This window comes from Lagenorhynchus albirostris, chromosome 15 (genome assembly GCF_949774975.1).
Source record: "Lagenorhynchus albirostris chromosome 15, mLagAlb1.1, whole genome shotgun sequence".
Lineage (NCBI taxonomy): Eukaryota > Metazoa > Chordata > Mammalia > Artiodactyla > Delphinidae > Lagenorhynchus > Lagenorhynchus albirostris.
In genome coordinates this window covers 46,827,774-46,842,232 of record NC_083109.1, presented here as the reverse complement: position 1 = coordinate 46,842,232, position 14,459 = coordinate 46,827,774, and the positions used below count along the sequence as shown (strand labels likewise).

The following is a 14,459-nucleotide window of genomic DNA, read 5'->3' as shown; positions in this document are numbered from 1 at the left end:
AAGGAAAACACTACTACCTTTGAATTCAAATCAAAATAGTACCTTACAGACAGAGATGTACCTTACAGACAGTACCTTACAGTACTTGACAGTACCTTACAAAATAGTACCTTACAGACAGAGAATAGAACCCTAACTACAGTATGTCTTTTGTTCAAGCAATTAAGCCAAAAGGTAATGTATAAAAATGGGTTTTTTCGATCAATCTCTGACTCTTCCATCTTCTTTAAAAAATGAGCTCAAATGGATTTCAGATTGCTTTTGCTCAAGTTCTTTGTGTATAATCAGCAACCAACAAAGTGACTTCCAACATGCGAGTGGCAGAGCAAATCCAAGCGCTGTCTGCTTGCCTTTTCTACCAGCCCCGTTTACCTCCCCATCTGGAATGCCAATTTACTGCACACACAGGACGGAGAGCAATGCTGTGGCCCAGGACTAGCCAGCAGGTCCCTGCCAGCACAACCACTCACCGCCAGTGCTCACCTTCACCTCCTCCTCGTACTGGAACCTCCGTTTGCTCACGATGATGTCTTCAATGCCCCGCCTGTCACCAAACTTCTTCTCAAAGATGGTGTAATTTTTAAAGAGTTCCTGGGCTTCCTGCTTTGAAATTCGATCCAGGGCGTACTTATAGATCACTCGTACCCTCTCAAACTGAAAGCAGACAGGATGATCATCTTCCAGAACACAGTATTCTCATTCTAGCCACAACTTGAAAAGTAATTATGACATAAAACATTACTTGTAAGTTAGATTATGAGGCCTCAAAATGCCCGAAGTACGACTTTTCTTCTCCCTTTTGTTGAGGTACTTTTAGCCAGGATGGACTGAACTCTCCTCTGAGCCCCACATTTAACAGTGTACCTAACGCTGCCAGCTGGATGTCGTCCATGCATCTCAGACTCACCCAAGCTCGCCCCTCCCGCCCAGCTGGGTCGTTGTCAGACTCCCCGTCCTGGGCAGTCACACCCACCACCCTGATCACACACCTGCTCTGTCAGGGGCCTCCCCAACTCCTCTCTCCTGCATTCCTCACACTGGCTGCTTCCACAGCCCTGCCCTTTCTACCTCCTCAACACAGCCCTTCACTTCTCCCCAGGCCTCTGCCGACCCACCTCCATTTCTCCCTTGACCATGTGAAAAGCGCCCCCATGCCCACTCTGCCGCCCTCTTCCCAATACACTGCATGAACCAGCCAGAGGCTCCCCTCACAGCACAGATGACATCCAACCACTTCCTGCTTAAGACCCTCCACACTTTCCACCGGCCTGAGGACAGAATCTGAACTGACCTCTGGGACCCGTGCAACACCCTGCATTCAGATCCCAGCCAACCCCTCCCCCTCCTGTATTATCTGAGCTACATTTCAGGATTATTTTCCATACATACTATGGGAGAAAATAACTGACTTCTCGTGGGACAATCTCTGTTTCCATTTCATATTCTGTTCTCTGTACTGAGGGCTCTGGGGCTTTTTGTTTCCCAGGTTCATTACCTGTAAAGCCCTTTAATCAGAGTATCAAATGACTCTCAGTTTACAGATAATATTCTCATTTAGGTTTAAAGACTTAATTTTGAAGCAGAGCACAACAAAATTAAGACAGTTATAATATAATCCATAATCACTCACTCCCAATCTGCAGCTTAGCCAGATATATGCTGTTTTCCTTGAGAAATCACGTTTTCATATCTTGAAAGCATTTTCTCCAAGGATAAGTGAATAAGAAAATGTAAATGAACTCAATGTGCACAAAAAGTAATCTTTTCTAAGCTGTTTTGCAACATAATCAAGTTCCTTTAAGTTTACTTACTTCTTTCTGATTTTCCTCAAATTTGGCAAAGGCAACATAAAGGTGTTCATCCATATGTTCATCCCCAAAGAATTCGACAGCTCTCTCATACACCTTCCGCGCATGGGCAAAGTAACCATGCTTTTCTTCAAAGCGGGCGTACTTGATCCAGTTCTTCACATCAGGATGCACAAGAACAAGTGAGCGGGATTAAAGAAAAACCAGGCAGAACAACGTGGCTTAAAAAACAAAAACCCAAACCCAAATCCAGAACCTCAACACCACACACTATGGGTGGCTACAGGGGAGATAACACATGTACGAAGGTGGAGACCCATTAACCTGTGACCACCCAAGAGGCCGTGTCTTGTTTGTGTGGCCTCCTCCAACTCTTATTCAGTATTTCAGGAGTGGTACAAACAGGAGTTTGGAGCCACGAAAAAGCTGAAGCCTATGACTAGGCACGTGATCTGGACAAGTCATTAATCTTATCTAAGCCTCAGTTTTATCATCTATAAACAGAGGAAAATAATACCAACCAACCTCATTTGATGATTGCCAACTTTAAATGAGAAAAATGTGTGTAAAGCTCTTAGCAATTTCAGGCCAAAAGAATGTGCTCAACAAATGGCACTTTTTGTAGTATCTGCTCAATAACATTAATATTTGAATTACTGATTAAGCAAAAAAACATGTGGGAGGAGTCAAGATAGCTGAATAGGAGTACATGGAGCTCACCTCACCCCACAAATACATTAAGAATACATCTACAAATGGAACAGTTCTCACAGAGCACCTGCTGAACACTTGCAGAGGACCTCAGACACCTGAAAGGGCAAGAAAGATCCCTGCGTAACCAGGTAGGGCAAAAGAAACAAAAAGAAGAGGAGGGGGGATGGGACCTGCGCCCCTTTGGGGGAGCTTAAGGAGTGGGGAGGCTCCCGCACCCAGGGAAGCCCCCTCCCTGGTGGGGAGATCAGCTGGGACAGAAGGGGAGCTTCAGGGGCTTGCAGAAGAGCGCAGCAACTGGTCTGTGGCAGGCAGGACAGAGTGTGACCTACACAGATGGTCCCTGCCTCAGCCCTGCACACCCCAACCTGAGATGTGTGTCTACCGGTGCAGAAGGGGCTGGGTGCTGGAACATGGCATTGGAGAGCAGATCCGGGGAGAAGACTGCCGTTGGCTGCACAGAGACAGCCTGGAGGGACAGGAGTGTGGAGCTCCGGCAACCAGGAACGTTTGTGGAGGAAGCTGGGGCTGCCATTGCAGCCTCCTTCTCCACGTACCAGGCCCTGCCTCCACATGCACTGGGAGGGACTCCCACGTGGGTGGGCTTGAACACCCCAATTCCTGGCCCAGCCCCCTCCAACCTGAACCCAAGGAGGAACAGGCCAAGACACATATTATTGTTTTTTGGTTTTTTTTTTTGTGGTATGCGGTCCTCTCACTGTTGTAGCCTCTCCCGTTGCGCAGCACAGGCTCCGGACATGCAGGCCCAGCGGCCATGGCTCACGGACCCAGCTGCTCTGCAGCATGTGGGATCCTCCCGGACCGGGGCACAAACCCGTGTCCGCTGCATTGGCAGGCGGACTCTCAACCACTGCGCCACCAGGGAAGCCCCCAAGACACATATTAATCAAAGTGACAAAAATTAAATACAAAGAAAAAATATCAAAGCAACAAGGGAAAAGCAATAAATAACATATAAGAGAATCCCCATGAGGTTATCAGCTGATTTTTCAGCTGAAACTGCAGGCCAGAATGGCGTGGCACCATATATTTAAAGTGATGAAAGGGAAAAACGTACAACCAAGAATACTCTACCCAGCAAGGCTCTCATTCAGATTCAATGGAGAAATCAAAAGATTTACAGACAAGCGAAAGCTAAGAGAATTCAGCACCACCAAACCAGCTTTACAACAAATGCTAAAGGTACTTCTTTAGGTGGAAAAGAAAAGGCCACAACTAGAAACAAGAAATGGGAAAGCTCACTGGTAAAGGCAAACATAAAGTAAAGGCAGGAAATTATCCACACACACGTTATCAAAACCAGTAACCGTGAGAAGAGGAGAATACAAATGCAGGAAATGGGAAATGCACCTGAAATTAAGAGACGAGCAACTTAAAACAACCTTGTGTATATGTATACATAGACTGCTATATCAGAACCTCATGGAACCTGCAAACCAAAAAACTACAATAGATACACACACACACACAAAAGCAATCCAAACACAACACTAAAGACAGTCATCAAATCACAAGACAAGAGAACAAAAGAGGAAGGGAAGAAAAAAAACCTACAAAAACAAATCCAAAACAATTAAGGAAATGGCAATAAGAACATACATATCGATAACTACCTTAAACGTAAATGTATTAAATGCTCCAATCAAAGGACACAGACTGGCTAAATGGATACAAAAACAAGACCCGTATATATGCTGTCTACAAGAGACCCACTTCAGATCTAGGGACACAGACTGAAAGTGAGGGGATGGAAAAAGGTATTCCATGCAAATGGAAATCAAAGCTGGAGTAGCAATACTCATATCAGACAAAACAGCCTTTAAAATAAAGACTTTTACAAGAGACAAGGAAGGACACTACATAATGACCAAGGGATCAATTCAAGAATATGTAACAATTGCAAATATAGATGCACCCAACATAGGAGCACCTTGATACATAAGGCAAATGCTAACAGCCATAAAAGGGGAAATCGACAGTAACACAATAATAGTGGGGGATTTCAACACCCCACTTTCATCAATGGACAGATCATCCAGACAGAAAATCAATCAGAAAACACAGGCCTTTAAATGACACATTAGACCAGATAGACCTAATTGATATTTACAGAACATTCCATTCGAAAGCAGCAGAATACACTTTCTTCAAGTGCATACGGAACATTCTCCAGGATAGATCACATATTGGGCCACAAGTCAAGCCTCGGTAAATTTAAGAAAATTGAGATCATATCAAGCATCTTTTCTAACCACAATGCTGTGAGATTAGAAATCAATTACAGGAAAAAAACTAAAAAACACAAACACTTGGAAGCTGAACAATATGTTACTAAACAACCAAGGGATCACTGAAGAACTCAAAGAGGAAATCATAATACCTAGAAACAAATGACAACAAAAACACAACAGTCCAAAACCTACTGGATGCAGCAAAAGCAGTTCTAAGAGGGAAGTTTACAGCAATACAATCTTACGTCAGAAAACAAAAAAAATCTCAAGTAAACAACCTAACCTTACACCTAAAGCAACAAGAGAAAGAAGAACAACAAAAACCCCAAAGTTAGTATAAGGAAAGTAATCATCAAGTTCAGAGCAGAAATAAATGAAATAGAAAAAAACAACAGGAAAAAAAAATCAATGAAAAGCTGGTTCTTTGAAAAGATAAACAAAACTGATAAAACTTTAGCCAGACTCATCAAGAAAAAAGGGAGATGCCTCAAATCAATAAAATTAGAAATGAAAAAGGAGAAGGTACAACTGACACCACAGAAAAACCAAGGATCATAAGGGACTACTAAAGCAACCATACGCCAATAAAATGGACAACCTAGAAGAAATGGACAAATTCTTAGAAAGATACAACCTTCCAAGACTGAACCAGGGAGAAACAGAAAACATGAACCGACCAATCTCAAGTACTGAAGTTGAAACTGTGATTAAAAACTTCCAACAAACAAAAGTCCAGGACTAGATGGCTTCACAGGTGAATTCTATTGAACACTTAGAGAAGAGTTAACACCGATTCTTCTGAAACTTTTCCAAAAAATTGCAGAGGAAGGAATACTCCCAAGTTCATTCTACAAGGCCACCATCATCCCAATACCAAAACCAGTAAAAGGTACCACAAAAAAAGAAAATTACAGGTCAATATCACTAATGAACACAGATGCAAAAATCCTCAACAAAATACTAGCAAACCTAATCAAACAACACATTAAAAGGATCATACACCATGATCAAGTGGGATTTATCCAAGGGATGCAAGGATGCTTCAATATCTGCAAATCAATCAGTGTGATACACCATGTTAACTGAAGAATAAAAACCATATGATCATCTCAATAGATGCAGAAAAAGCTTTTGACAAAATTCAACACCCATTTATGATAAAAACTCTCCAAAAAGTGGGCACAGAGGGGACATACCTCAACATAATAAAGGCCATATATGACAAACCCACAGCTAACATCATACTCAATGGTGAAAAACTGAAAGCATTTCCTCTAAGATCAGGAACAAGGCAAGGATGTCCACTGTCACCACTTTTATTCAACATAGTTTTGGAAGTCCTAGGCATGACAATCAGAGAATAAAAATATAAGGAATCCAAATTGGAGAGAAAGTAAAACTGTCACTGTTTGCAGACGACATGATATTATACTTAGAAAATCCCAAAGATACTACCAGAAAACTACTAGAGCTCAATCTGGTAAAGCTGAAGGATACAAAATACACAGAAATCTCTTGCATTCCTATATACTAACAACGAACGATCAGAAAAGAGAAATTAAGGAAACAATCCATTTACCATCACATCAAAAAGAATAAAATACCTGGGAGTAAACCTATTATGTAAGAAGGCAAAACACTTGTACTTAGAAAACTATAAAATGCTAATGAAAGAAATCAAAGACAACACAAACAGATGGAAAGATATAACATGTTCTTGGATTGGAAGAATCAGCATTGTCAAAATTACTACACTACCCAAGGCAACCTAGAGATTCAATGCAATCCCTATCAATGGCATTTTTCACAGAACTAAAAGAAAAAAAGTTTTAATCTGTATGGAAACACAAAAGACCCCAAACAGCCAAGGCAATCTTGAGGGAAAAAAACAGAATTGGAGGAATTAGGCTCCCTGGCTTCAGACTATACTACAAAGCTACAGTCATCAAAACAGTATGGTATTGGCACAAAAACAGAAATATAGATCTAGAGAACAGGATAGAAAGCTCAGCGATAAACCCACACACCTATGGTCAACTAATCTATGACAAAAGAGGCCAGAATATAAAATGGAGCAAAGATAACCTCTTTAATAAGGGGTGCTGAGAAAACTGGACAATTACATGTAAAAGAATGAAATTAGAACACTCCCTAACACCATATATAAAAATAAGCTCAAAATACATTAAAGAACTAAATGTAAAGCCAGATACTCTGAGAGGAAAACAGGCAGAACACTCTGACATAAATCACAGCAACATCTTTTTGGTTCCACCTCCTAGAGTAATGAAATTAAAAACAAAAATAAATGGGACCTAATTAAACTTAAAAGCCCTTGCACATCAAAGGAAACCATAAACAAAATGAAAAGACAACCCACAGAATGGGAGAAAATATTTGCAAATGAAGCAACCAACAAGTGATTAATCTCCAAAATATACAAATAGCTCATGCAGCTCTATATCAAAAAAACAAACAACCCAATCAACAAATGGTCAGAAAATCTAAACAGACATTTCTCCAAAGAGGACAGAGAGATGGTCAAAATGCACTTGAAAAGATGCTCAATATCACTAATTATTAGAGAAATGCACATCAAAACTTCCAACTTCCAAAACCAATGAGGTATCACCTCACACCAGTCAGAATGGTCATCATCAAAAAGTCTACAAACAGGGCTTCCCTGGTGGCGCAGTGGTTGAGAGTCCGCCTGCCGATGCAGGGGACAGGGGTTCGTGCCCCGGTCCGGGAAGATCCCACATGCTGCGGAGCAGCCGGGCCCATGAGCCATGGCCGCTGAGCCTATGCGTCTAGAGCCTGTGCTCCGCAACAGGAGAGGCCACAACAGTGAGAGGCCCGCGTACTGCAAAAAAAAAAAAAAAAAAAGTCTACAAATAATAAATGCTGGAGAGGGTGTGGAAAAAAGGGAACTCTCTTGCACTGTTGGTGGGAATGTAAATTGATACAGCCACTATGGACAACAGTATGGAGGTTCCTTAAAAAACTAAAAATAGAACTACCATACCACCCAGCAATCCCACTACTGGGCACATACCCTGAGAAAACCATAATTCAAAGTCATGTACCACAATGTTCATTGCAGCACTATTTACAATAGCCAGGACATGGAAGCAACCTAAGTGTCCATTGACAGATGAACAGATAAAGAAGACGTGGCACATATATACAATGGAATATTACTGAGCTATAAAAGAAACGAAAGTGAGTTATTTGTAGTGAGGTGGATGGACCTAGAGTCTGTTATACAGACTGAAGTAAGTCAGAAAGAGAAAAACAAATAACATATGCTAACACATATATACGGAATTTAAAAAAAAAGGTTCTGAAGAACCTACGGATAGGACAGGAATAAAGACGCAGACATAGAGAATGGCATAGAGAATGGACCTGAGGACACGAGGAGAGGGAAAGGGTAAGCTGGGACGAAGTGAGAGAGTAGCATGGACATATATACACTACCAAATGTAAAACAGGTAGCTAGTGGGAAGCAGCCGCATAGCATGGGGAGATCAGCTCGGTGCTTTGTGACCACCTAGAGGGGTGGGATAGGGAGGGTGGGAGGGAGTTGCAAGAGGGAGGGGATATGGGAATATATGTATACGTATAGCTGATTCACTTTGTGATACAGCAGAAACTAACACACCACTGTAAAGCAATTATACTCCAATAAAGATGTTTGAAAAAAAACACAAACTACATATAGAACTACCATATGATCCAGCAATCTGAGCATACATCTGGAGAAAACTGTAATTTGAAACGATACATGCACCCCATGTTCATTGTAGCAGCGTTTATGATAGTGAAGACATGGAAACAACCTAAATGTCCATTTACAAAGGAATGGATAAATGAGATATTGTACATATATACAATGGAATACTACTCAGCCATAAAAAAGAACGAAATAATGCCATTTGCAGTAACATGGATAAATCTAGAAATTATCTTACTAAGTGAAGTAAGTCAGGCAGAGAAAGACAAATATATATCACTTATATGTGGAATTTAATTTAAAAAATGATACAAATGAACTTTTTTGCAGAGAGAAACAGACTCATCGATCTTGAAATCAAACTTATGGTTACCAAAGGGGAAATGTCAGGGGAAGTGATCGATTGGGAGACTGGGATTAACATATACACACTACTATATATAAGATAGATAACAGGGACCTACTGAATAGCACAGGGAACTCTACTCAATGTTCTGTGGTAACCTATATGGGAAAAGAATCTGAAAAAGAATGGATACATATATATGTATAACTGATTCACTTTGCTGTACACGTGAAACTAACACAACACTGTAAATCAACTATACTCCAATAAAAATTTAAGGAAAAAAAAAAAGGAAGTTCCCTAGCAGTCCAGTGGTTAGGACTTGGCGCTTTCACTGCCATGGTCCAGGTTCAATCCCTGGTCTGACAACTAAGATTCTGCAAGGTTCGTGGCGCAGACAAAAAGAAAAAATCTTAAAAAAAAGAAAGGAAGAAAGAAAAAAACATGTCACAAAAGGAAAATTTCTAACCAGAGCCAAAAGAGAAAGTTCTGAATTACCATTTACTTCTTCACAGGACGTATGTATTTTTAATCTACCTTCCGTGAAGAAATCTTTAATTTCTTAAGTAGTAATACATTCAAATAGGGCAACGATGTAAAGAGTGCAGGCTCTAAAGCGGCTACTGGGTTCAAATCCCATCTCCATCACTACCCGAGAGACCCTCTCCTGCCTGTTTCCTCATCTGTAGAATGAAGCAATTTCCTGAGTCACAGGGCTGTGGTGGGGATTAAAGGACAATATCTGTAAAGTGCTTAGAATAATGCATGGCACAAAGCAGTCACTATAAATGCTGTTGTTAAACTAGTAATATCAAAATGAGTAGTCATAATTAAGATGTTAAAATTGCATAATAAAGTTGAGTCTTGGATCTTGCAGTAGTTATGTTCTATGAAGTCATTCTGCCTAGCAAATACCAAATCACTGCTCCTAGGGGAAATACACACACACAGATATATACACACACACACATCTCACACAGATTGTGATTTTAAATCCTAAAAACAACTAATGTTGGTAGATTCTATTTTCTTTATTTTATGAAAGAGAAAACAAGTCTCAGAAGTGTTAAGTGACTTGCCTGAGGCTGCCCACTAATTGGTGCCAGAGAAAGGATTCAGCCCCATGCAGCTGGCCCCAGAGCTGAAGTGTCTCTCTCTCCCCTGTACCGCCCCCGCCCCCAATCCTTTGCCCCGGTCATCCTTGCAGGACAGCAGACACAGAAGGCAGATGATTGTCTTGTTTGTCCTCAACTGGGACCATGTGCCTTGGGTGATTCAAAGTTTTATCACTCTGGGCTTGTCTGCAACTGACTGCCAAAGTACCACAAATACTGATTTTGGGTTTACAAATCAACTTTAGCAAGTAGGAGAATTCACAAGTACAAGAACAGTGAAAAAGTAGAATCAACTATTTCAAGTTCCTCAGAGTGCTTTCCCGTGTTACCATCTCCTCTTCAGTCAGCCCACAGCGGGAACTTTTACCTTCCTTTTAAAGATGAGGACACCAAGGCTCCAAGGAGTTACCCGATGCATTGAGGTCACATGGCTAGTAAATGGTAACCCTCTAGATCGACTCCAGTACCAGTGCTAATGACCAACATACACCCCAGAACAAGCCAGGACCCAATGCAGCGGCCAGGGCCTTAGGATGTCACCTTCCACAAGGAACCACAGTGTTAATGCCAAAGTATAAATAGACCAAAGTCTCACTGGAAAAGATTCAATTATCCAGACCACAAACTTTTTTTCTGACCAACCTGTGTCCCTAGAAAATATAAACAAGTCTACGCAGCAGATGTTGACTTCTAGGCCAACATCAATGACCACATGTCCCAACCAGACCACAGCCCCACGGGAGTGCAGCACCTGGGAAAAGGGCACCACGCAGACCCGTCCAAAGGATATAGCGTTCATAAATGGTGCGGGCCCGATCCACCTCTTTGTATCTCAGCTCGAAGTTGATGTAGGAGTGCCAGGCCTGCTCCTCTGGCTGCCACTCCATCCAGCGCTCGAACACCTGCCGGGCACCCGCCATGTTCCCCAGCATCTCCTCCATGTACGTGTACTTGTACCTTTAACAAAATCATCTCAAATTATCTGTCATGGTCAAAATGACTTAGGGAAAAAAACAGTCTCTGGCAATTTCTAGCTCTAACTTTGTTAAACATGAAGAAGATTTAGGGCTTTATCTTCCCTAAAGGTTAAGTCAAACATGTTTTCTTATTAAAATGTAAATCTGAAAAGGATCAATCATTGGAAAAAAGGATTTTTCTCCTCAAAAGTTGCTTAGTTTGACAAGATGATTTTTATGCATAAAAGATTACAACCAAAATTTGTTTTGATTGCACAGCTATTATACATTGAGATTATAACTTAGCACACTAAAGGACATTAAAAAGTACTGATAGTATGTTTAAAGAAAAAATAAGATGTAAGATTAAATATATATACGATTACAACTATAAATAAAATAAATACACAAAAATGTGGATATTTGTAGTCTACAAAAAACCATTTCAATAGATCAGAAACTTACCAGAACTGGTTGACGCGAGGCAGAGTCGTTATGGCCCGGTCCCAGATATTTCGGGCATGGTTGACCTGGCGATTCTTCATTTCCATTTCTGCATATTTCAGCCAGAGTGTAATATTTCGATAGTCCACATCCAAAGCACGTTCGTATATGGATCGAGCCCTAGAGAAGCAAGATTTGGAGGGTATCAGAAACAGTACACGCAACACACATGGCAAGCATTTGAAACCGTCTGCAGTGCTCTGCTATTCTGTCAGGTGTTTACCATGAGCCAGGTTCTGGGCATAAAAAGGTGAAAAGATCTGATGTTCTCAGGAACCTTAACAAGACTCAGAGAAAGACTGACATGCGTGTAATTGCAACGCAATGTGACAAATGTTATAGTCAAGGTCTGCACAAGGAAGCAGAGGGGAAAGAAATGAAAACGTCTGGTGGAAAAGGCCAGGCAGTAGGTAAGAACTTGGGAAAAGTTCCAGAGGCCAAGGTGGGTAGGGAGGATGCTCAGTGCGGGCAGAGAGAACAGCCAGATGTCAGGTTGAGGAGGCAAGATGTGTCCAGGGAGCGACAGGTGCTCGGGCCCAGCCAGAGCAGGGGGCATGCTGGGAGAACACAGAAAAGGGGACAACAGGAAGGCTCAGGCTGTGATGTCATCTTTTTGGCCACTGGTTTTCAGTGGAATAATTTTTATTTAAAAAAAAAAAAATCCCAATATGGAGACAGCAGATGGAACTGCACTTCTCTGGCTATAAAGTGTGTGCCCATGGCAAGACCCACCTTGGAGAGCCTCCACTGCTCCCCCCAGGACTGTTCCACCACAGTGGCCCTCACGCCCCTCAAAGGAACCCTAGGGTCCCATGGAACAGACTTTGAAAACTACTACCAGAGACACACGCTTTTACTCGTGCTTTAACTTTTTCTGTTTTAGTATCTGGTAATTTATGAATTTTTATTTATACAATTACATGCTCAGTGATTTTTACCTTTGAATCTCCTTTAGACTCTCTTCCCATTGTGCATATTTTATCCAGTTACTAATCACAGTCCTGTTTTTTCTTATGTTATCTTCAAAAGTCTGGCAAAAGGCAAAAAGGGTCAAATTAAAGGGAAAATAACTAAAAATGATACCATCTTTTGTTTATTGATCTTTGTACTAAGAAGTTTATTCATTTTGCTCTTATTTAAGAGAAATTACATCCTGGAAGCCTCAAGAAATAAGAAACCTACTAAAGAAGGTTATGGTCAGAAGTATTTCCTTAAAGTCTTACATGCAAACAGAGAAAAACTTCAGATAAAAAGAATTATTAGTAGAATTGTTGATATTTTCTCTTATTGCTCATGACAACTAACTGGTACTTTAATATACTCTACACTTTTCCTAATAAGAAAACGTTTTTACCTATTTAAGTCCTCTCAATGTCTCAGAATTTCATACACAGCTCATTGAGGATAACTAATAAGTAGATACAGTAAGATTAGCAGTTTAAAATGATCCCACATCGTAGGGTGAGAAGGTTGGATCAGATCCCCAAGTCTTCTCACGGCTCTATCCCAGGTGTTACCTCTTAACACACAAGGCGGTACAGACAGAAGAACATAATGCAATCTCGTTAATTCCACCCCTCCTCCAGCTGTCTGTTGTTCTGCCTGTTAAACTTCCACTCATCTTTGTTTCAGCACCAAACATTCTGTCTCTGATGGATTTAATTTCTTTAAGACAGACAACTCATGGCATATTTCACAGAGCTCAGCACAATGCAATCACCTGGTAACCAGAAGTTATACTATTCATGTGGCTAGAAACACTCACCTCTTCTTAGCTTCTGGTCTCTCTAACCAGTGAGGAACTTTTCAAACTCTGACCTATAAATTCTTAACAACATCAACAGACTAAAAGATATCACATGGACCCACCTTCCTCTTCCTTAGTTTGTAATCATTTAACTCTTCTTCATCTGTGATCTTCTGTTGAGGGGGAGGTGGAAGAAGCTCAAGTTCTCTTTCCTTAGCTTCTCTTAGCAGTTGCTCTGCAGTTATCTGCACCTCAGCTGGGGCTTTGTTTTTCACCTTTTAGGACAAGAAACATTTCTATTTTTAGCAAGTGCTCTTCACAACAAGGTTTAAGAAACAAATGAACATATTTTTGGATGTGAACTTTATAAACATTACTACAAGATGCCCTCTTTGCATGACATGCTCCCATTTCTCTATGAAACAAGGTAAAAAAAGTATTTTCTATCTTATGCAGGTTATCTGTTACAAAGCCATAGGTAAAAGCCTCAAGAGACAAGATAGCAAAACCAGCAAGTTTTCCCTTTTAGAATAGTGTAATAATAAACTTGGAGGCTGCCTTGGTAAAATTCTCACAAAAGGTTTTATCAAGATGTGTGCCATTTCTTATCTGGCATTTCAACCTCTATTTACAGAAGTCTTCAACTTCTGCCCCAGGTGGATAACTGCGTTTGACTTTTCATGGCATTTCAAAGACATATTCAGTAAGTTCCCATCATTAGACTGTAAGCTTCTTGAGGTCTGAGAGCTGTGCTGTCCAACACAGCAGCCATGAATCACATTTGGTGAGTCCAAACTAGGCTGCAAGTGTAAAACACACACGGGATTTTGAAGACTTAATATGAAAAAGAGAATAAACTACCTAATTAAACTTTTTATATTCCTTACATGTTGGAATGACACTACCTTGGCTACACCAGCTAAATATAATATATAAATTAAAATTCACGTCACCTGTTTTAACATAGCTATGAGAAAACTTACAATTACCTATGTGGCTCATGTTATATTTCTGTGGGACCCATGGAGCCCAATAGAAGTTTATGGAACTGAATTATAAGAAATATTAAGTATTTAATGCCATGTGTAGAATGATGCTAATGAAAATGACGATGGCTCATACCTAATGAGTATTAACTACCAGAAGCTGTGCTATGTGCTTTCTACGCATTATCTCAGGGGGTCATCTACATGGGTATGTAAAGGACAGGCTCCAGAAACAGAGTGGAGGGAGAGTAGCTGTAAATGCTTTATAACAAAGCCTGTCACATATATTAAGCACTCG

At 40.8% G+C, this 14,459-nt stretch overlaps 1 protein-coding gene across 1 annotated transcript in view; it reads right to left on the bottom strand.

The window, feature by feature from the left end:
* The window catches only part of CRNKL1 (crooked neck pre-mRNA splicing factor 1), a 29,103-nt gene that overhangs the window by 13,994 nt on the left and 650 nt on the right, over positions 1–14,459 (bottom strand). Inside the window, exons 2-7 of the mRNA XM_060124492.1 lie at positions 13,298–13,450; positions 12,367–12,458; positions 11,390–11,548; positions 10,759–10,925; positions 1,812–1,990; positions 484–654 (exon numbers count right to left, since the gene is read on the bottom strand). Of these exons, the coding sequence (XP_059980475.1) occupies positions 484–654; positions 1,812–1,990; positions 10,759–10,925; positions 11,390–11,548; positions 12,367–12,458; positions 13,298–13,450 (921 nt within the window). The remainder of the gene's footprint in view (positions 1–483; positions 655–1,811; positions 1,991–10,758; positions 10,926–11,389; positions 11,549–12,366; positions 12,459–13,297; positions 13,451–14,459) is intronic.